Source organism: Stegastes partitus, unplaced genomic scaffold, assembly GCF_000690725.1.
Source record: "Stegastes partitus isolate 25-593 unplaced genomic scaffold, Stegastes_partitus-1.0.2 Scaffold685, whole genome shotgun sequence".
NCBI lineage: Eukaryota > Metazoa > Chordata > Actinopteri > Pomacentridae > Stegastes > Stegastes partitus.
In genome coordinates, this window is record NW_007578416.1 from 40,016 (window position 1) to 63,101 (window position 23,086).

Sequence of the window (23,086 nt, forward strand, 5' to 3'; positions counted from 1 at the left end):
AAGCTGATGATGTTCCTGCACCATTCAGGAAAAAAACTCTCTCTGTGTCCGTGATTGACAGCTGGAGTTGGACGACTTTGGGTTAGTAAGGTGTGAGGTAGCACCAAGGGTCGAATTATTTTATACCACCGAGCTACAAAACACAATAAAAATGGATTTTCACCATATGGGACCTTTAAGGTGACCCTGAATCATGCCTTAGTTATGCTGCTATAATCACTTCCCCTCTCAATATATTTATATTCCACTGCTGCATGTTATTAACTTTGAGTCTTCTCTCTCCCGTAGGTTGTGTTTTGTCCTCTCTGCAGGTATCTCTGCAGCTCGTTTTCTGTTCTGCAGTTTCCGGCCTCATCAACCTGCTCGATGTTTATTGTTTGCCGTCTTTTCTCTCACCCCAACCGGTCGAGGCAGATGGCCGCTCACTCCGGTTCTGTTTGAGGTTTCTTCCTGTTAAAGGAGAGTTTTTGCCTCCCTGCTGTCACCAAGTGATGCTCAAGACGGAAATATCTGGGTTCTTCTTCGTAGGATGCTATTATATAAACCGCCCAGAGCGAACTTGTGCTATGATTCGGTGCCACATGAATAAGATTCACCGTCTATCAAACCGTGCACTGCGCTGTACTGCGAGCGTTAAGCATGCGTTTGCGTTGATGTATGTGTGCTTAGTGGGCTGTAGAGTGGGATGATGTTATCCCACTGGGTGTGAAAATGGGAGCAGCAGAAGGTTTGCGAGCGTATGTGTTGTGGGGGGGGTGGGATCAGTGTTGCGTTACCATGGGAACTGGGAAATACCCATATACAGGTCTTCCTCTCAAACCTCCCCTTCGCTGTCGACCCCTGATCCCCCCACATCCATCTTAATGCTTCCTCAGGAATTCCTGCTCCACTTTCCTTCATTTCTCGTTTTTGACTTGTGCTTTTTTTTCCTCCCAGCATCCCTCCATTGTCTCTTCCTTCATCATCCTCTCCCTCTCCAGCCTCACCCCTCCTCCCTCCTCTCGCTCCGGGCCTGAGGAATCCCTCACTTACTCAAACGAGAACAGAAAGAAGGGGAGAAGCCCTTCATTAGTTTAGGAATAATTTGCATCTCTCCTCAGGCTGCAATAATAGATGGATGACTACAGTATGGATTACAGTGACCTGCTGACTGCAGCAGACGGAGGACGAGAAGAAATTCAGCAGCGGTTAACACCCTTTTTGGTGTGCAGCACTCTTCCAAAGTACTTTGTTCTGCTGGTGTTGGTTCGCCATTTAGAATAACTACAGAACTGAGAGCTGAAAGTAGTGGTTATGCAACAGGAAATCAGCATAATTTTGCTCAATTGCGTGTCAACGAATGCTCCAATCTGCATGGCAAATGAGTATTTTAGTGCGAACCAGCAGGGAAAATCCTGGAACAACTAGACTCTAAAACAGAGAGTTTTTAGAAAAATACAAATAAAGCCTGCAGTTTGGTACAAAACGAGTAGATCTGAAAATTTAAAGCTGCAGTAATCTCGTTTTGTTGTTGGCCTATTGAGGGCAGAACAGGTTTGACCACACTAGCCATGTTTCTAAGCCATATAGTGGTGCACATTTTGAAGTATCGTCTGAGAAAAAGGGGACTGAAATGGTAAAATTAGAAAAAAAACATCCCTAACCTTGCAAATTATTGTTTTATGCTAACAAGAGGAGGTTTTGACTTTTTCAGAAAACAGTTATTGCACTTCACAGACGATTAAAACACCTTTTCCCAATAAGTTCTGACTAGCGAAGATTTAACTCATGTGACTTGTGATTGTCTGTGGACAGCAGTAAACCTGGTCAGTACCAGCTGACATGAAATTGTAAAATAATTCATGACGACATCTTTAAATTTTTCTCTCACACAGTGCTCTTTTAAAGGTTTTTTCAAGGTTGGCAAACAGCTGGTTTTGTTGTTTTGTTACTTCCACTTTTTCCTTTTTGCAACCAACCAACTAATGCCACTACTTTTGTTTTTTTTACTAAATTTGTCAAAGCAAATTATGTATTTTTGGCAAATTTTCAAACAAAACATGTTGAACAAGGAGATTTTGATGAAATATCACGATTTTAAGCTTAGATTTGGTAAAAAGTTTCTGATGGACAGAGGATTACTTCAAGGACCATCGAGAAGTTGAAAACCTGATGATTTACAGGTTCTGACTGATAAATGGGGCTGCAAGGTGGCTCGGTGGTTAGTACTGTTGCCTCACGGTCGCCGGTTCACGTACCAGTGAGGACACCCAGGATCTTTCTGCATGGAGTTTGCATGTTCTCCCCGTGCAGCGTGGGTTCTCTCCGGGTTCTCCGGCTTCCTCCCACAAGTTCAAAAACATGTTGAGGTTAACTGGTGATTCTAAATTGTCCGTAGATGTGAATGTGAGTGTGCTTGGTTGTCTGTCTCTAAGTGTAGCCCTGTGATAGACTGGTGACCTGTCCAGGGTGTCCCCTGCCTTCACCCTGAGTCAGCTGGGATAGACTCCAGCACCCCATGACCCTAGTGAGGATTAAGCGGTGTATAGATAACAGATGGATGGATGACTGATACATGGCACATTTATTGGCAATACTTTAAAGACAGCATGTCTTTCAAGCTCATTAATGGGTTTGGGGTTCACAGGGTTAAATTTTACGACAACAGAGCTCCATAAATGGATGATAATGGGCGACTAAGCTTACGACAAGGTGGAGGAGGTCCATACTGGCTCATATGTATGAATGAATGAGCCAAGACGATAACAGAAACAGGCGCTCTACTATGATTTGTAGGTATGAATTGATGGTAAGATAAAAAAAAAAAAAGGGGGGCATCACAGTCCCTAAAGTGTTTCCTGACAAATGAGATCTGGAACCGAATCAGGTCTTCGCAGTCAAAATGGGAAAACAAAAGCAGCAACAAAACAAATTAACGGGGCCAGAGCGTGGTTGTAACGCACAGCTCCCAGATGTTATCATGATGTTATTATTCCACGTTAAAAATGGGCCAACCGGCCTGGTAAAAGTCAGGGTGAACAACTGCGGCGAACAGTTTGACGTTTCACCGAAGGGCTGCTCATTCACATCTGATAAAACAGCAACAAATCTCTTTAGATGCACTCCTATTTATAGGGCAGTTACAGACGTGAGCTACTTACCTGCACAAATAATCATCACAACCACTAGAAAACTGGAAGACACCAGTTTATATTGTTTAAAACTGCCTTTGCATGACATTTTTCACTCTATGATACATCAGCCTTTTGAGCGGATCCCTGAGGTGCCATCCAGGTTTGCAATCCTCAAAAAGAAAAGGAGACACAATTGAAATGGAAGCTGCGAGTGATGTCCCGATAACGCAACCGCAGCTCAAGTATTTCCAAGGACAAATTCTTTTTTTTTACTGCAGCCACCTTCACTCAGTCTTTTCATCCGTCTCCCACTGACAAACGCAGCAGCGTCACATTCGCCGTCTCTTTAATCTCACGACTCTCTCACGTATCTTACATACCAGCAGGTCCAACATGGATTCATTATGGGGATCACACTTTCACTGTAACTCACTCTGGATTCCTTCAGACCTTCTTTGTTCACATGCAAAGCTCAAAGGGCTGTATAGTAATGACCTTCCACATAGCGCTCATCATAAGGAATAACAACTAAATCGACTACATGTATTTACATTTCTTGCTCTCCTGAAGTTCCTGCCAGGAGGATGTTTTCCTCCCCTGCTCTCGGATTCCTCTGAACATCGCTAAACTCATTCTGCTTCTTGCTTTTCCATCCATCGCAGAAATTATTCCTTTTATCGGTGTTTACGTCTCTCGGCGAGGGTCGCTCCTCTGTATGCGTATGCACGCTCAGAGAAATACGTCTGATGAGTTTTCTACTTCAGTTCAAGTTTGTTTGGGCAACTGAGGACGGCGTGATTTGAATTTTAAGAAGGGAACAAATGTCTGAACCAGGTTTTAATAGCACAGACTGATGCTCATATTAAACAGTCTGTCCTTGTTGTCTTAACGTGAGACGATGTGTGATCTGAAGCAGTGAAGTGCATCTTGTTTTGCCGATATTGACGTCTTTTTGGTGCTTTGGTAAAACCAGCAGCATGTAGTGGTTGATGTTAACAAACTGTAGCTGGATGCTGCAGTTTGTCTGAGTCAGTTTGTTGACGTTCTAACTCTTCCCTCATGCCGTGCAGCTACACTGTGTGATTTAACATTTTCCAGTTTCATTAGCAGTGCTTTCAATACAACCGTCTCCACAAAATTCCGGTACAACTAAACTCTTTTCTCAATTACGTTTTGACAGGAACACAATTTAGCTTTACAATTAGCAGAATTTGCGACCTGTAACGTAGCAGGAAAGTTTATGTAAAGGAGGTTTAAGGGGAATGATGGAGGCTTAACTCAGCTGTCGGACTTTCAACCAGAGGATCAGAATTAAGAGTTAAGTTCTGGTTTCCTTTCTGGTTAGGTTTAGGCACCAAAACTATGTGGTTAAGTTTAAGATAGTCTAACTTAACAGATATAGTTTCCTTGCACAAGCCTGCCATTGCAAGTCACAAGTTTACTTTGCCAAAGGAAACAACAACAACAAACTTTAGGCTGCAACCTACCACAATGAAAATAATACTTGCAGAAGATTTGAATTGTGCAGTCTTGCAGTGCTGCTAGTTAGGAAATATCCATCCATCCATCCATCCATCCAGCCAGCCATCCATCCATCCATCATCTATACACCGCTTAATCCTCACCAGGGTCATGGGGGGCTGGAGTCTATCCCAGCCGACTTAGGGTGAAGGCAGGGGACACCCTGGACAGGTCACCAGTCTATCACAGGGCTACACTTAGAGACAGACAACCAAGCACACTCACATTCACACCTACGGACAATTTAGAATCACCAATTAACCTCAACATGTTTTTGGACTGTGTGGGAGGAAGCCGGAGAACCCGGAGAGAACCCACACTGCACGGGGAGAACATGCAAACTCCACGCAGAAAGAATCCAGGCATCCTAACCAGGATGCGAACCAGGGATCTTCTAGCTGCGAGGAAACAGTGCTAACCACCACCTTGCAGCCTGGGAAATATCTAGACTTTTCTAAAACAACTTTAATAATTTTGATCATTTCTGACATTATAATTGCATGGAAGACATTTCTGAGTTCTTTCTACTTCTTGCTATAGTTCTGCTGTTTCCAAAGAGGTGCAGGACTTTATGTTGCTCTAAAAAATGATCCCACAGAGAATAAAACCTGCTCTGGGTTCAGACAGTAAAAGTCTCATTCATTATGTCCCCAGCTTCATCTGCATTCATTCTGCAGGCAGCACAGAGCGCTCACTCTCACTCTCACTTCCATTTACTTTCTCTTTGTCTAAATCCATATATCTGACTCGCTGACTCTCTCTCAGCCTCCGTCTCTATTGTCCGTCAGTGCGTCTTAGTTACACTGACATTGTGATTCATGTTTATCGAGCCCTACATGCGTGTGTGAAATACTGCTGCGCCGACTGCGAGAGACAAATAAAGGCGGCGGGATCGACTCCGGCACAAAATAGCTGACGCCGTAGTGTGTGTGTTTCGTGGCTTTGATCCTGAGGTTTGTTCCTCCTCTGGGGTGATTCTCTTTGTTTTGTTGTTTGCTTTTATTCCCGCTGACCTTCTGTGTGCTTAAAATCTTCCACTTTCATCCTCGCAACTTGTGCAACAGGACGACCTGCTGCTGTTTGTTTGCTTCGTTTAGACGGCTGTTAATAATTAAATATAGATCATAAGGCCAGAAAAGAACAAAAAAGACGTCTTTATTTGGAGGAGTTTGGCGAGGTAAGATGTCGGCTGGGTAACAAAACAACCAATGAAGTCAATTAAAGAGAAAAGGGAGTCAAAATAGGTGAAAGAGCGAAAAGGCCACACATGAAAACAGACGTGGAGAGCGAGCTGTTGGGTTTGCAGCCTAAGTGGACTAAACTGTGCTGCAGAAGGGCGGAGGGAGGAACAAACCGGGAGGACGAGGGAGATGCGGCGTGGGTTGTGGCTGATTAATGCACACAGGAGCGGTTATTGAATTTACTGAGAAAATCTCCGGTGCCAAGAACACTAACAGCCACCAGGGGATTTTGGGGCCATTTGGGAGAACAAGTGCCACCAAAAGATCTCACAAGACTAAAACAAACCGGCCGGACGCGACTCATTTCATTGTCATTCTGCTTCTTTAGTATTTAGGCTATTTATCCACTGTAATGTATTGTAGCACCAGTACGCTGCTGGCAAATTAATTTGGTGAAATCTTTATGACTGCAAACAAAAAAGAAGCAGCTTCTTCTGGTCTTAAAGGATAAGTCTGCTGTTATTCTATATTTTTTCCTTTTCCTCTCAGTAATCCCCGCGGCTCTCAGCCTCAAGCCCAAAATACTAAAGACATAAATCTTTAAAAATGCACCACAGAGATAAAGTTTTCTTCTCTTTAAAAAAGTAAATAAAAAGGCTCAGTAATACCCCTAAAATAACTATGTTTTTTTTTTTAGCAAACAGGAGTAAAAGGAGCGTGCATTCACTCTAGTTTACGTATTTTGTGCACGAGTGACTTCTTTTGGACACTGTACGCTAAAAATACACAAGAGTGCTCGTGTTCTTTGAGATGAAGTAACTGAGCGAAGTAAGGATGGAAATACTGCAGACTTCTGATGCACAGACGATATTTGTCAGCAGCATCGGTTAATGTTGAGTTAGGCCTGTTTATGGGATGTAGTGAGCGTACAGAGTAACACCAGAGCGATCCCTCAGCAAACAGAACGCAGCACATCCACTGTCTGTGGGTACATAAGAAGACTCTGCCAAACAGAAAAAGGCTGTGTTCCACTTTCAGACAACATATACAGTTCTCAGTAGTTTTCTGAGTATAAAAAGTGACAAAGTAAAGTATAAAATAACCAGTTTTAACCTTTTGAAGCCCCAAAACCTGCTGAAAGTCGTGTTATACTATTAAGAAAACAACCAATTTTACATTATTTATCAAAGCCAGAAACTGTAACGTCTTTAAATCCCTTCTTAAAACAAACTTTTACCAGCGAGCCTTTCCTGATTTAAGTTTACATTTTCTCTTTTATTTATTTTATATTTTTACCTTTCCTTCCCTGCATTGGTGTTTATATAAAAAAAAAAGTGAGCTTTTACAAGATTGAATTTCCCTTCTGGGATAAATAAAGTATTTTTCATTTAATTTCATTTAATTTCATTTAATTTCATATAAATCTGATTTTAACTTGATGATTTATTTGCTGCTGATGTGGAGCACTTTGTAACATGAATTCTAAAAAGTGCTATAAATAAAGTTTATTATTATTATTATCATTACTAAAAAAGACAGAAAGAATTAACCTCTTGTGTGACATGTGGTTCTATTGGGAAAATTAACCAAATCTAAACTTAAAATTGCGAGATCTCATCCAAATCACTTCATTGTCACTTAAAAAAACTGCCAAAAACAACCCACTGGCACCAGATTCTATGAAAAACTAAAAACTTTACGCTCCTCCACACGACAGAAAATTCAGAGACTGACAGGAAAATTAAACCTAAGCAGCGATATGAAGAGGAAGATACATTCTGCATGGTGAAACATCTCCCTAGCAACGAACACACGCAGAGTTTAAATGCAGAGGATACAGGTTTTTTTTTGTCATATTCTGGAGCTTGTGGAGCTGCAGCACCCTCGAACCTCTCAACACCACGTCACAGACAGTGAAGCTTCACATTAAGGTTCCACCTATGGAACATTATGGAACAGCTTGCAATGCAGTTTTTCTGTTTTTAATGCATTGCAGAGCTATTCAGTAGTCAAGCATATGCAGTGCATTGATTTTAATACCTTTAATGTACTTGGGGAGTGTGATATCTGGGAAAATGGCACCAGATTGAGATTCGGTATTGGCAGATGCTAAATATTAGATGACTTGGATCGGGAAAAAAAAAACGTATCCCTAATGAAAACTGTTAAATAGAGAAGCTTGGATGGGTTATTCCTGAAAACCTGAAAGATCCAAAAAGGAAATTTGATGTCATGAAAATCTTCATACGTTTTGTAGTAGTAATCTGCAGTTTACTCAATTTCCTGTTAATACAAAACTGAAAATACAATCTCCTGTATAGCATCAGCAAAATGTGCTATGAATATTTCTATAGATATTAAACACACTGCAGAGTTTTATTTTCCCTTTTAACTAAAGACCTTTCAGCCAAATGATAAAGATGTCAAGCTGAGTCCTTCACAGCAGTACGATGAGCTGAAAACTGCGACACTCATACAATCCTGCAACACCCTCCGTTTAAACATCCTGCAGCAACATGGCTGTTTTGAGGATTTTCCACACGTCACAGAAAAACCTGATGTATTGTTCCCAGGAGGAGGAAGTCTCTCACCTCCTTTTACCAGGAGGTCAGAGGTGGAGCTCGGCTGCCGGTGGGGTTTCGTCGTCCTTGAGAACACTTCTTGTTAACAGAGAGTCCTGCAGCTCACCTCCGGGCTCAGCTCACCGCCCCGCTGCTCTCCTGCCTCCTTTAACTTTTCATGTACTTTGAATCTGCGGCTCCGAAACGCGAGCAATTTCACACCAATCACCGCTCTCTCCTCCATATTTCAGGTGTTCCTCCAGCAGCGGTTGACCTCTCTCTCGGATTCCTTCTCTTATCCCATAACTGTAAATAGCAGCGCCATAAATATAGATATAAACGCTGCCGAGGCTTCACCGGCTGTAATATTCACGGCGTTCTTTGATATTAAAACATCAATCTGAATTCAATAAGGATTCATTTCTCAGTCTTTTTTCTTCCCACACTTTGATATAACCTTCAAATAGCGACAGTGATGCCTCGTAACATTAAAACTCACAGTATAACTAGCCGACCGCTGGCCTTTAGGGCAGCTGGTGCTCTTTATTTGATCGCCCTAGTGTGGCTATTATACCTTGTGTTCCTCAAAATGTCCCCAAGAGAGTCGCTAGGATGCTATCAGAGGAATCTCTGTGAGTTAGCACACTGAAAGCCAAAGGAAAGAGCTCGTTTAGAATCCAACAGTTAGAGGGAACTGAACCGTCATGAAAGAAGAACGGCGGCAACCTGACGTTTAGAGCAGGACTCAGACTCGGAGGATGTAAATGCAATAAATGAATGCCGTCTTTATACAAACACCTTCACCACCGCGGCGCTCTTGTGCAAAAGCAGCTTAAATCAACCGCTTCACTGGAGCACATCTGCAGGCTTCAGAAAGTCCGTATGTAAGACTTTCACGACCTTTTAATTCTACATAGAACTGCAATTAAGATTAGTGTAAAACCCAAAATAGCAGTGATTGATTTTGTTAAAAAAAAAAAGGAAAAAGAAGGTAAAATAGTCTCTCCCTGAGCATGAAAGGTCACAAAAAGTAACAAGGCTCAAATACATTCAGTGACACAAGGCTGACAAATAGTCTGACATTTAGGGAAATATGCTTATTCACTTCCTCGCAGAGAGTTACCAGCGTCATGTCTGCAAGCTAAAGGTCAAGCTGGAGTCGGGCTGTGGTTGGTTTAGCTCAGCAGAGGAAGCAGAAGGAAGTATCTTACTTGCAGTTTTGCATGATAGAAAAATCCCAAACTGTACAATTTAAATGTTTCTGTCATAGATGCCGAGGCAGCCTCCTCGCACAGTCACACTCTGCTCCCAGTGCTCCTGCAACTATTTGTAACTTGTGTCGCTCCTGCTCTTCCTTCTACTTTTTCGTACTCTAAGCTTCTTATTTAACTTTATTGTTTGACTATTTATGTTTAGCAACTTTTTGTTTTTTTTTAAAGCTGTTCTCTCTCCAACATATGGGTGGAGAGATTTTGATCTAGTATTTCTGATTCTGTAACGCTCCCTGGAAGTCCTGTTCTATAAACATGTCAAGCACCATTTGCGATGAACGTCCTAAACTGCCTCAAAATGATGTCACTTCAATTTGAGTTTTAATTTGAAGAAGAGAAAGAAGTCGCAGGGATCCAAGTCTAGCGAGCAGAGTGCAGAGGCTAACAAAACCTGTGTGCTCTGTGACCAGCGTAGTTGCAGCACCGACATCACGCCACAGTTTGTGCTGAATGTTCTCAAACATCTCAGGAGACTACAGTAGATTTCCGCCTTGACAGTCGAACCCCGGGGGACGAATTCACAGTGCACGGCTACGTAAATGTTAAGAAAAAACGAGCATGATACTGGTGGGAACCACTGTTTCTTCTGTTTATGGTAGCCACAGACCCACCGCCTATCATCAGACATTAGCATAGACTGTATAAAAGATGGACGTAGCTGCCGTGACGTCACCCGTTGGTTTCTGCACTGAGAAAATGAAGCCAGGGTTTTGCTACTTCCTGGTTGACATCTTGGATTTTTGGAGCCAGTGACGCAAAAATCATCGGTGGGGGGCGGAGCCATAGGAGCAGCGATTGGTCAGACGGATTGAGAGGCAGGCCCTCTCTGCCCCGCCCACATTTACCGCCTTGTGCTCGCTTCGTCTGTATGGTCGCTGCCGACTGTCAATCAAGCCAGCCACGCCCCTTGCCCCGCAAAATGTTGACGATTTTTTAAAAATTCAGTATTGATTTATTTTCTCAATTTCTCAATTATTGTCTCAATGCAAAGCACACAGTTTCAAGAAAAGCCCTCTTCTACCATAATAAACATCTTCCTCTGTATTTGTGACTCTCATTTTCGGTCAAACTCAACTACAGCATCTTCTAAACTCCATGTATTTGTTTATCGGTGTGGACACTTTGGTACGTCAAACCTCAGTTCACCTATTGTGTAATGAGCCCAAAACAGCAACAACAACAACAACAATGGTGGACATACATACTGGCTTCTTTATGTTTGGTTAGTAGCAGCAGTGACAAGTTTACACCTTGGGATTGCCGTGCCACTGAACGGGCAAGTAAACGCCTCTGCACCTGCTGTGCATAATATCACTTGGTCCACAACTTCCGCAGTTTAAAGTCCACAGATGTATTGTTGGTGCAAAACTGGCTCCTCGTGCTTGTTAGAACATTTGTAATCTGTTGTTTCTCCTGTGTACGGAGATATTCATGAGGACATTCGTTTTTTAATGGATGGAGAAAATACCTGCCTAGAAAAAGTCTGTAATGACAAGTCTTTAAGGTCCCAAACATTATATATGTAGCATGAGCCAGCAGTCAGGTAGCTTAGCTTAGCATAAAGACTTTAGACATGGCATGAACGCAATAGCTGCAGAATATAGCATCGTGATAAGTGAGTTTAAAGGTGTCACTGTGTGCATACTGTTTTTACTTCCTCAAGACTTTCTTTCCGTAAGTCTTCATGCTAAGCTAAGCTAACAGGTAGCTAGTTGCAGTTTTGCATTTTGGCTGCTGTACAGAAATGAGCGCAGGATTAATATTATGAAACTGAAATGGAGGTATGCATATTTCCCCTAAACGACAAACTATCCCTTTAGAGTTGATGCAGCATTTGAAAAAAATTGCATTTTTAGGGAAACAGTGAAACGCCAATATCGGGTCAAACTAAATTTCCTCCTACAGCTGAGCGCATATGGCAGAATATAAAGAGTCTGCGTACAATACCTATTATATTACAGTTCAACACTGTTGAATGAATGCCCTCTGCTGAATAAAATGCACAGTTTGAGTAACAAAGCCCCATTATGTGCAGTTGACACGCATAAGCTGTGAGATAGGACCCACTTCACTCTGAGTCAGCACTGGCTGGAATTACCCATAATTCACTGAGTCCATCGGAGTGAGAACTGCGTGACCCGTTCACTCGCTAATATCCATATTTATAACCTCCTGATTTATTTTTCATAATGGTCGTCGGAGTGTCCTGACCGTCCCTCTGTGAACTTCACTTTCTCCTGTAACCTCCTGACTGTCTGTTCCGTTTATCTGCATCTTTCTGGCGCGCGCATTATATATTTAAGCTATTTATTCCTCTCTCTTCATCCCAGCTGGCATCTTGTCTTTGCTGATTCCATTCTTTCGGCTTCAACTTTCCTTTTTCAGCCCTCGCACTTGTTTTTGGACGCCAGCTTGTTTCCCACACGTTCCTCTTTGTTAATCTGCTACTGCTGACACTTCATTTGGTCCGTCCTGTTTATTAATTAATTTGCAAAGTAGCTAGAATCATAGATTTTTACGTGGTTGTTTGCAAAATATCTCAAAGGATGGTAAAAATAATTGTCAGAAAAGTTGGCTGTAACGTGATGGATTAGTTGAACTCCACGATAGATTAGCTTGACATCTTGGTCAGAAATTCATGTGCCCAGAAGATGAACATTGTCAAATATGATCCAGAAATTCAGTGGAATTAACACAAATTTATCCGTCATAGCTGTCGAGGTAGCCTCCTTGCACAGTGATGCTCTACTCCCAGCGTTCCTGCAACAACTCAGAGCACTACTTTGAGATTCATGGTGCCCAGAAGATGAACACTGTCAAAATTCAGACAGGAATTTGGTGAATTTCTGAATCTCTTTCTTACTAACTCATGGTAAAACTGAGAAAAAGTAAAACAATGGCAAATCTGTACCTTCAGCTATTGATTCAACAATCTTTATGTTAATTAAGTCTCATTGTTTTAACCACAGATAACTGTGGTAGAAACAATGAGACTAAAATAATCATACAAACGATAATAATACAAACAATGGAGTCTAAAAAAACCCAACAGAGCCAGAACTTTTTCTTCTTCCTTCTGCACTTTGTCAGATCTGTTTTCATGCTTCCCAGGCTACAGTGGTTATGAAGCCGTTGGCAGGCCACCAAATTGAAAAGCACTAAATAAAATCATGTATTTTTCTGTTCTAACGTTGTTGAAAGCCTTTGGGATAACCTAAGTACACAAGTCAAATATATATATACACATAATTAGTCTAGCAAATTTTGAATATGCTAATGCAGAAAATGTGCATGTTTTACCCTTCAAATGACTCATAAGCTTGAAATAAATATTAAACATACGTTTAATGAACTCTGACCAAAGGGCACTAATGCATCAAGAGGACATTATTTCATTCATGAAGGTTACATTTTAAAGATTGTAGCCAGTAGGATACTTGCAAAAGAATTTATTTCTTTATTTTATAATAAAATTTATCTGTAAATCACATTAACTACAGTCTAGTATCCAAAAATAAGCAACGATATTAGAAATATGACTATAAACTGTACTGTAATATTGCCTATAATCAGTAGATTTTACAGTGATTATACTATACACACATCTTTGGTCACAGTTGTAATGCTACATGCTAAATGCTCTGCACATATAAAATGCCATTTTGTCATCTGAAGCAACCTGAGGTTCGACGTGTTGCTAAAGGACAACTTTGTGAACCTTACAACAATCTGTTCTACCACCTGAGCCGAGCCATGACCCCCAAATTAGGATTATTTATTTACAAGAAACAATGAATCACAAAGACAACCCTTTGCTATCATCACGGACATAAAGCTCTGTGTATTTGCATGTTATGACTGTTTGTCTCAGGAAAAAAAAAAGCTGACTAACTTGGGCATTACAGCTGTAAGACGCAGTGCACACTCTTGTGCATGGTAGTCATTGTTTGACAAATTAGCACTTTTTGGCATGAGAGGTGTGGGACTTTACCAACATAAAATTATAAATTAAGATATAAATTATATATTTTATGAATACATTAATTTTAGCACAACGAGCAGGTCAAAGTTTTGAAACATCTGGAGTTAAACAGGCACCAAATCTGTGTACAGACATTCATGGTTCTCAGAGGATGAATCCAGACGACTTTTACACTATGAGGTTCACTTATAAGGTTTAAAGTGAAATATCTTAATAACTGTTGAGATGTTGCAGATGGATTACCCTGACATTTAGCTCAGGATGAAGTGTTTTCATTTTGGCAGGTCAAAAGGTTAAAAAAACAAAAAAACAAATCCCTGTTCGTGTGCAGTCTGCGATATCCAGGTCAGCCGTTAATCATCACTGCATTCAGATGACGGTTTCTTAGAAAATCAAACCTGGAGGACAGATAATAATTTAAAGGCTGGAGCTTTGTGAGAAGCTGAGCGTTGGCGTGGGTTTGTGCTCAGTGCCTTCTGGTTAATTATGCGTTTCATTTAGATAAACATAACTGAGCAAAGATATTGTATGCAATGATTAAGAAAAAGTAGGAAAAATGACAAATTCATGCTGCTGAGATTTAAAAAACGCTCCAGGCTCCATTAAAAACAGAACCATGCTCGTGTCCCTGTGGCCTTTCTTCTTTCTCCGTTCTGCTTTTTTTTATTATCTTCCTTTTATTACTCCATAATCTGCCCGCCGTCTGTCCCACGCACCTCTTTACATTTTCCTTTTTGTTGTTGTTGTTTTCTATCAGACCCAGCTTCTCCTGTTTTTTTATTACTTTCCTGACATGCCTCTCGGGGATCAAAAGACTGGCAGCACACAGCGGACGTGATTGATTTTCCTACTTCACATGACGGAAATCATTGTGAGCTCGCCGCTCGCCGCTCACAAGTGTCCACGACAAGTACAACGCACATGCTAATTCAGTATCGCTGCATCTCTCGTGCAGTATATGATGTGTCTTTGTCCAGAGGGGGAGGGATGATTACTTTGACAGGAGACCAAAAGGGGTAGAGGAGATGATGGGTAATCGCGTCTGAGGCTTTCTCCTGGTGAAGAACGGAAGGTCAGGGGCGACGGAGTGAGCCGGCTGCCGGAGGAGGGAGCGAATTATGTAGAGGTGAAGCAGAGCGTGACCTTGTTTAAAAGAAGTGTGTTCAGAAGCAAGAGCGGGCTGTTAGCGAAGACCAGAGGTGGCCGCGTGGGTAAGAGGGCAAATGAAGGGGCAAAGAGAGGAGGTGAAGAGGGGGCTGGCGGGAAAATAAAGGAGAAATTCCACTTTTATTATGTCTGTCTGCAGCCACTGATTTATTTATCAAACGGACGCCTGCACGCACCGACTGAGTGTAATCAGTGTTTAAGAGAGGATGCAAATAAGCAGAGGGAGAAAAACAACACATCGAGCTGATGGAGAACTTTGATGCGTTTACTAAAAGGTGCAGGCAATTTACGAGGGGCCGGTTTCTGTGGAGATACTTTGGCGCTGTGGAAAGCAGATGCAGATTTGTGCTGATTTATAAGCGAAGGCTGCGGCGGCGGCGGCGAGAAAAATAACACATTTTCGAAAGGGGAAAAGAAAGAAGTGGAGGATAATGAATGAACACAACGGGAGAGTTAGTTGTGCGTATTAGTGAGATGTTTTTACAAATTGAGGAGGCTGCTGTGTTTCTTTAAACGTAATTTCAACGGAAAATGAGTAACAGACGACAAAATTATTACTTTCAGGTGCTCTGAAGTATAATTCGACTTCCAACGTCAGTGCATTACTTCCTGATTTCTGTTCTTTGCTTTCTGATTGAATCCCATGATGACGGATATTGTGCTGGCTTGATTGGAACATCCTGTCTCTGAGCGATGATGAAAAACTAGTGTGTGCATTTGTAATATCTAGGCTGGAGTATTGTATTTTATTCTTATCAGGATGTTCCAAAAATTCAAAATGATTCAAAATGCTGCAGCCAGACAGGAACCTACAAGAGACATCATTTTCTTTCCCAAATTAGTTCTCTTCATTCCATAAAATCCAGAATAGAATCTAAAACGCTGCTTCTCACATGCAAAGCTCTTCATGAACAGGCTCCGTTGTATCTTAAAGCCCTTCTTGTACCATACTGTCCTGTCAGCCTGCAGCTTTACTTGTGGTTCTTAGAGTTTTCAGAGTTTAGGAGGGAGGCAGATCCTTCATTATCAGGCTCCCCTGTTGTGGAATCAGCTCCCAGTTTGGGTTCAGGAGGCAGACGCTACCTCTACTTTTAGAAACAAAACTTTCCTCTTTGATAAGGCTTATAGTTGGAGCTGCTCAGGTGACCCCTAACCAACTGCTGGAGGACTTCCCATGATGCACTGAGCTCCTCTCCTTGCCTCTCCATACATATAAACCACTATTGCATGTCGCTAACTTTGCGTCCTCTTTCTCTAGTAGTCTTTCTAGTGTTGTGTCTTTTCTGCAGGTAGAGTTTCTAGTCTGCAGTTACTGACCTCACCAACCTTCAGAGCGTTTATTGATGCTGTTTGTTTTCTCTCTATCTCCCCTTTAACCTCACCCCAACCAGTCGAGGCAGATGGCCGCCCGACTGAAGCCTGGTTCTGCCAGAAGTTTCTTCCTGCTAAAGTTTTTGCTTCCCACTTTTGTCAAGTGCTGCTCAGTGGTAATCTAAATTAAACTAGGTTTCTCTATATCATTGTACTATGTGAAATGCCTGAAAGTGACATATGTTGTGAACTGGCACAAGATGAATAAAATTTAACTACCCACCCCCACCCCACCCACTATCTATACACCGCTTATTCCTCACTAGGGTCATGGGGGGCTGGAGTCTATCCCAGCTGACTTATGGTGAAGGCAGAGGACACCCTGGACAGGTCATCAGTCTATCTATGTTTCTGTTATCATCTTGGCTCATTCATTCATACATATGAGCCAGTATGGACCTCCTCCACCTTGTCGTAAGCTTAGTCGCCCATTATCATCCCTTAATGGAGCTCTGTTGTAATAAAATTTAACCCTGTGAACCCCAAACCCATTAATGAGCTTGAAAGACATGCTGTCTTTAAAGTATTGCCAATAAATGTGCCATTTATCAGTCATCCATCCATCCATTATCTATACACCGCTTAATCCTCACTAGGGTCATGGGGGGCTGGAGTCTATCCCAGCTGACTCAGGGTGAAGGCAGGGGACACCCTGGACAGGTCACCAGTCTATCACAGGGCTACACTTAGAGACAGACAACCAAGCACACTCACATTCACACCTACAGACAATTTAGAATCACCAATTAACCTCAACATGTTTTTGGACTGTGTGGGAGGAAGCCGGAGAACCCGGAGAGAACCCACGCTGCACAGGGAGAACATGGAGACTCCACACAGAAAGATCTCGGTGCCCCCATCGGGACGCGAACCGGCAACCTTCTTGCTGCGAGGCAACAGTTCTAACCGACTGCGCCACCTTGCTAAAGGTATTCAATTAAGAATATTATATACAGTTAAATATGGTAGAGAAGAAAAGATTATCTTGAGAGGGACCAGCACACACAATATGACCGAGTAACTCAAGGGTTTGGTATTTTCTTCGCCACGTCTGTAGTGATGCATTAGTTATATTTTAGTATTATCAAGGATGTCACAATATTGTTCTGACTTTAGGCATCTGCAATATCTCTGTGAACTTAATCTCAAACACTAAATATCTCCATGTTTGACTTTTGAGGTACAGTTTTTTTCCCACAAGTCACAGCAGACTCACTGCTTCACCTGTCCTAGAGAAATCAGCTGCAGTATGTTTGATACCTACACTAGCACAGAAAATAAGCATTTAGGCCTTTTCTGAATTTTGTTATCCACTTGGTACCGAATTATCAGTTCCTGTAACATCTCTATTCAGTATTAGGCCAATTTAATGATGTGTTGATGCTCAAGCAACCAGTCGTATCACCTGTAGGAGGAGCGTGGAGTAAAACGGAGCTTTGAGGTTTAAATGTTTCTGCAGGCGCTTCAGATGTCAGATTGTCTTCTGTACTTTCTGTTACTCGGAGAACAAAAGCTGCGTGATTCACCGTAAAGTTTCGGTCCATCTGATTTTGTTCCTGTGAAGCTAAAAGTGGATGTTTGATAAAAGTTCTTGTAGGACTGAAGAGGACAGAAGAAAAACAACACAACACCCACCAGTGAAGTCTGAACTGTGACCCTTAAAGCTCTCCTGTTCCACTCTGTGGGCAGACCCATCTACTTATGGCTGTATGTACAGTAAGTGTTGTAAATCTGACGGAACTGCATGAAAGGAATCAAAAAATGCTTTTAGAAAATCTTCAAAACATTTAGTTTCGAGAGTTGATGTCGACATCTGAGAAAAGGCAACTGTAAAGAGGTGAGTGTCTGTATAAAGCACAAGCTGAAGTACGAGCGAGAGAAGGTTGTGGATGAAAGTGTACCTAAATATAGTACAGTGAACTCCTCTGTACAGGTACACTGCACAGGGTCACCAACTGAGAGGAAAATAAAGCTCAGGATGGGTCTGAAACACTGAAGAAGTCAAAAGCCTGCATGTTTTTGTGGAACTGAGGAGCGTGAAACAGGGAATTCTGCATAATGAAGAGGCCGTGATGTAATTTTACTTATCAAATAAAAGTAAAAGCACTAAAGCAGCAGTTTAAACCCTCCATCGGATCCGCTGTATAATGTATATTGTCAATTACAGCCGTTGCAGATCCCTAGTTGCATTGTTTCAAATCACGATTTTGATTTGGAATCAATTAAACATCATCCCTGATAAAAAATGTACACGAGCTGTACGGTCTTATTTGTGAATAAAAATGCAATATATGGTTAACCTACAGTCGTAGTGCTTTGGAATGTTGCAGGTTCCCACGTTTAATTGCTCTGAATGTTTTTGTGCATCGACACCACACTTTTACTTTCACATTTTCGGGAGCCGTGATGAAGCTTGTGTTGCATTACCATGGGAACTGTAGCAGTGTGTGTGAATGCGCAAATACAATTACCACACAGGCAAAAAAATAATTCCCCACCGGTTACTATTTACTTTGTTTTGTAAAACAGACCTCCGAATAACCAAATGGACCCTGGAAAGCAAGGTAATTGCCGACAGCTACTCCTTTAATTGCCTCGAAGCGTTTTGGCGGGATGCTTTTCTTCTTCTTTTCTCGTTTCAGAAGTATCGTTTCTGCTGGTTCCTCAATTATATTTTACTGTTTCTCACTTTTTCGCCTGTTCCTTGTCTTCACATAATTGCACCTTGTCGAGTGTTTTAGCAGCGTTTCCCGGAGATGCATTTTAAAGGCGATTCAGAACTTGCAACTTCTCCCCCTCGGTGTATGTGAGGAGTCTCTAATAACCTTTTTGTGTCTGTGGCCATGACAACAGGACAATTTCGTTAGGGCTCTCACAGCTTCCCAGCAGCTAATGGGGAGCCATAAGTGGCCCGACTGCTGTGGGCAAAAGTGTAATAGGTGATTATTACACTGTTTTTCTGCAGAGAGAAGATCTGGTGTTTATCTTCCTAAGCCACAGATCTTGGACTAGATGTAACAGCCAGAGTACGCACAAAAAAAAAAAAAAAAAGCATACATATGGTGCAGCATTTCCCACAAACACACCTCGGCATTTATGAAAGAAGAAGGTGAGAAAATATGCACTTATGTTGTTCAGACCAGAGAAAAATTCTAGCAACTCGATCGGGCTTCAAAATGTCTGAAATATCCAAAAGACACACAAACTGACTATAATCACGCATAAACCAACACCAACAAGGTCACACAATGACAACAAAGAGCCACAAAACGTCTCCAACAAGCTGCAAAGCGACACCAAAAAGATGCAACATGACAAAATAGAGGCGGAACAAGTACAATGATATGTAAAGCAACGACAAAGAAGCACAAAACAGCTGCAGAGGAAACTACAAACTGCATCTTTTTAGAAAAGGTGATGGATTCATTGTCTAATATTATGTCCAAGGCTCCATGGATGGTAGTGCTGGACACTTTGGTCCAAACTTAATTATCTTTACACCTGAATCCCAGCATTGTACAAATTGCGATTAAAGTTGATCCACAGATTTCCTGTCATGTCACTCTGAGGTGGATCTATTTTATTATTACTATTATATTTTATTTTCTTAAATATAAATAACAAACACATTTTACCAAAAGCCATACCCAGGTAATAAAATATTTGCTATTTCCCCCGCTAGTCAGGTGTGTAAGCACATACCTTTCAAACTAGGGCTAATTAGCAATGAAGGTGGCTACCAATGGGAGCAAAGGATGCCCCTGACTGATCTATCTACCATCACTGAGTTCCCCAAATGTTTACCACAAGAAAACAACATTTACAGCTTCGGTTCCTACCACTTCAACCACAGCAAACTGAAAACCGGCTCACAAAAAACCTGAATTGTACACCTGCACTCACAACTCATATCATACCTGATTTCAGAAAAAGTCAAGGTTTTCATCTATAAACTGCAATACTTTTAAATAAATAGAAATCAAATGTCTCTGAATTGCCACTGTTGAAGTGTCTGCGAGCCAGTTTCACTCTCAAATAGTTTTGGAGGGGGTAAACAAGAGGTTTACCTCGACTGGATATTCACTAGCAGCTGGTCTCACACAGCCAGACCTAACTCCACAGTGCTGTGCCAACACTGGAGAAAAGTCTGGCTGCGTTATCTCTCTTTTATAGTAGGGGAAGATGTCTTGCTGTGTTTGCATTTCTTTAAACCAATCACAGTTTTCTCAGCAAAGCTAAGCCCGGGATGCAGTGATGGTGCCCCAGCAAAACAGCGACAGCGGAACCGTTTTGGTTTTGGCCAACTCACTAAGACAACCAAATGTTCAGCGTGAAGGTTGCTGCTCAGAGGTTGTTGTTGTTGCTCAGAGGTTGTTGTTGTTGTTGTTGTTGCTCCTCAAAGTGAAGAGGATTTTGAAAAAGGTAACACAAGTAGACATCCAGTGAGTCAGACTAACTAGGCACCAATTGTGAGCTACACCTGCTAAACATAAGCATGTCAGCGTTGTCATTTGTCCACATGTCAGCATACTGATGTCATAACTAGACAAAAAAGCATCACTGTGCCTAAAAACAACCTCACTGGTTTGTCAGGATGGTTGTCGTCTTCAAATCTTGTCATAAAGTCCGATTTTAATTATTTTCCCGTGCTTAGTAACACCACTGCTTCTTATTTATTTTCCCTTGTTTTCAGTGTGTATTTTCATTTCGCCCTCAGCTGAGAAGCACTTTGTAAAGTCTGCGTCACTGTCTGTAAAGTCGTATTCACACTGGACCAGTATTACCTGGAGACGTCACGGGGCTTAGAAAGTACGCCCCCACATCTGTGTTGGGATTAGGAAAGTCTGTGGGGTTTTTTTTGCATTTACTGGCATTTTCTGTAGATATGATATTAATAAGCTGCCACATAATAACCGTTGAGCGTGCTGAAGGACAGCAAAGTGCGACTTACTGCCTTCTGCCATGCATGTCATCCATCTAATCGTCCTGAGAGATTTTGCTCTTTCTGTGTAGCGACATGAGCCTCCCTTAATTTTGCACCAAAAAATGCTGCAAACTGTGATTTACAACTGCCAGTGAAGCCTCCGTAATTGTCAAACTGGAAAGAGGCAGAAAAAAAGTGTGGGGAAAAGAAAAAAAGTTGCAAAAACAAAACAAAACAAAACAAAAAGCGAAAAGTCAATTAGCACAGGAATAATATTACAGGAACTGTGTGTTTAGTGAAATGTAACAGGCTTGAGTTGGGATTTTTACTGTAAAATTTCCAAAGATGACACAGAATTGGGTTTACAGATGAAGCTTATTATCTTCACAGTGTTGATCATTACAATTCTCATGTTCATGGGATGAATTAATGGACTATGAATAGCCAGAGTCGAGCGTAGTGGTTGGTCATAATGACAGCTGTTATGGCAGCACTAGAGAGCTGATGGAATTACACTTGTACTTCATGTTTATTTTCATTACTGTCTAATTTAGGGATGGAGGAGGAGGAAGAAATATTTGTATATCTCCATTTATGGCTGGGAATGGTGCATGTGTCCCCAGTTCCTCAGTGATTGACATTTAGAAATCCAAACTACGCACCTTTATAATTCTGATCACAAGAAAGCCTGCAGATATTTCTGTCTTTGAGAAGAGTTTCAGTGCTGACTCCTTGCAGAGTTTAATGGATCTGGCTGGCGCTTCATGTATAAATAAACCACAATGGGAATAGATTTTTCCAGGGTTCATTTGTCACTTGGCCTGGTGTAAGTATACTGTAACTTTATACAGGTGCCAGTGATACCGCTCAGTCTGTTACAAGCAAGAATCAATGCAGTGAACTACAGCATCTAAACCAATCTCAAGCATATAAGACAGACACACCTGAGCTCTTCTTACTGCAGCAAGCCTTTCTTATCTCATGTGTCTTCCTTTTGTTACACAGGTCTTACAGGTGCGTGCGACTACAATAAATCCATATTTCCCAAAGACACGGATTAGTTTTGGCTGTTTTTCAGGCACCTGTAAATAGCTTTTGACTCTATTTACTGCACTCTTGTGCTCTTATCATTACTTCACTGCAGGTATATTATTTGTGATAAGCCTCTTGGTTGGAATTACATCTGAAAATGGTGTCAAATATTTCAGATTCTGTAGCTGAAAATGTGTTGATATATGATTCAATCCAAAGCCGGCTTGAAAAGAAGTCAGTACTGGTGGCATTTTTTTTTTTTTTTTTTTTGCATCTACCGCTGATCATTACACACAAGATCACACTCAACTTGAAAATGCTGCGTGTGTCTTTGACAGCGGACATGCCTGGTGTTTTCTCTGTGGGTGTTAGATATTGTAAGACGGTGTGAGACCATTAAATACAGTATGTTATAAATTATTCAGGTCTAGACAACAAAACCAAACATTTCCTGGGAAACAATTCAAAAGACCACGTCAATGAGATCAGGATTATTTTTGGACAGCGCTGGTCGTTCAACAAGTGGTGTCCCATGTTAATTGCATCACGAAGGCATGTCCCGAGGCACAAAGGTTTGCAACGGTGGGCACTGTCTTTTGTGAGGCAGCAGTAAGCGGTGCAGGACCCGGGGCTGTGTGCTGCAGTGTCATGTACAACGGTTATTCGTTTAGTGTTTTAGTCTACTTACAGCGCTGGTGGTGCCATCTGTGTCTGTTAGCCTCTGGTGCAGATCAAACCAGACCGTCTGCAAGGAGAAGCACAACAACAACAACAGCGGCAACATGTCAATCAACAAGACCAACGACAGCAACTACTACAGCAACAGCTCGAAGCAGACATTAGTCACTCACAGCGACAGGTATTCGTGGACATGCTGAGAGCGGAGACAGACGTGAAAGCGGGAGATGATGTGTTTTCTGGAGACTAAAGTCAAGTTTGTGGGAAGCCAAGGAGATGGAATCA

General features: G+C 41.7%; 1 protein-coding gene across 1 annotated transcript in view; it reads right to left on the bottom strand.

Annotated features, from left to right (window-relative positions):
• The window catches only part of necab2 (N-terminal EF-hand calcium binding protein 2), a 198,025-nt gene that overhangs the window by 33,591 nt on the left and 141,348 nt on the right, over window positions 1–23,086 (bottom strand). The window contains exon 9 of the mRNA XM_008290582.1: window positions 22,812–22,868. Coding sequence (XP_008288804.1) covers window positions 22,812–22,868 — 57 coding nt within the window. The remainder of the gene's footprint in view (window positions 1–22,811; window positions 22,869–23,086) is intronic.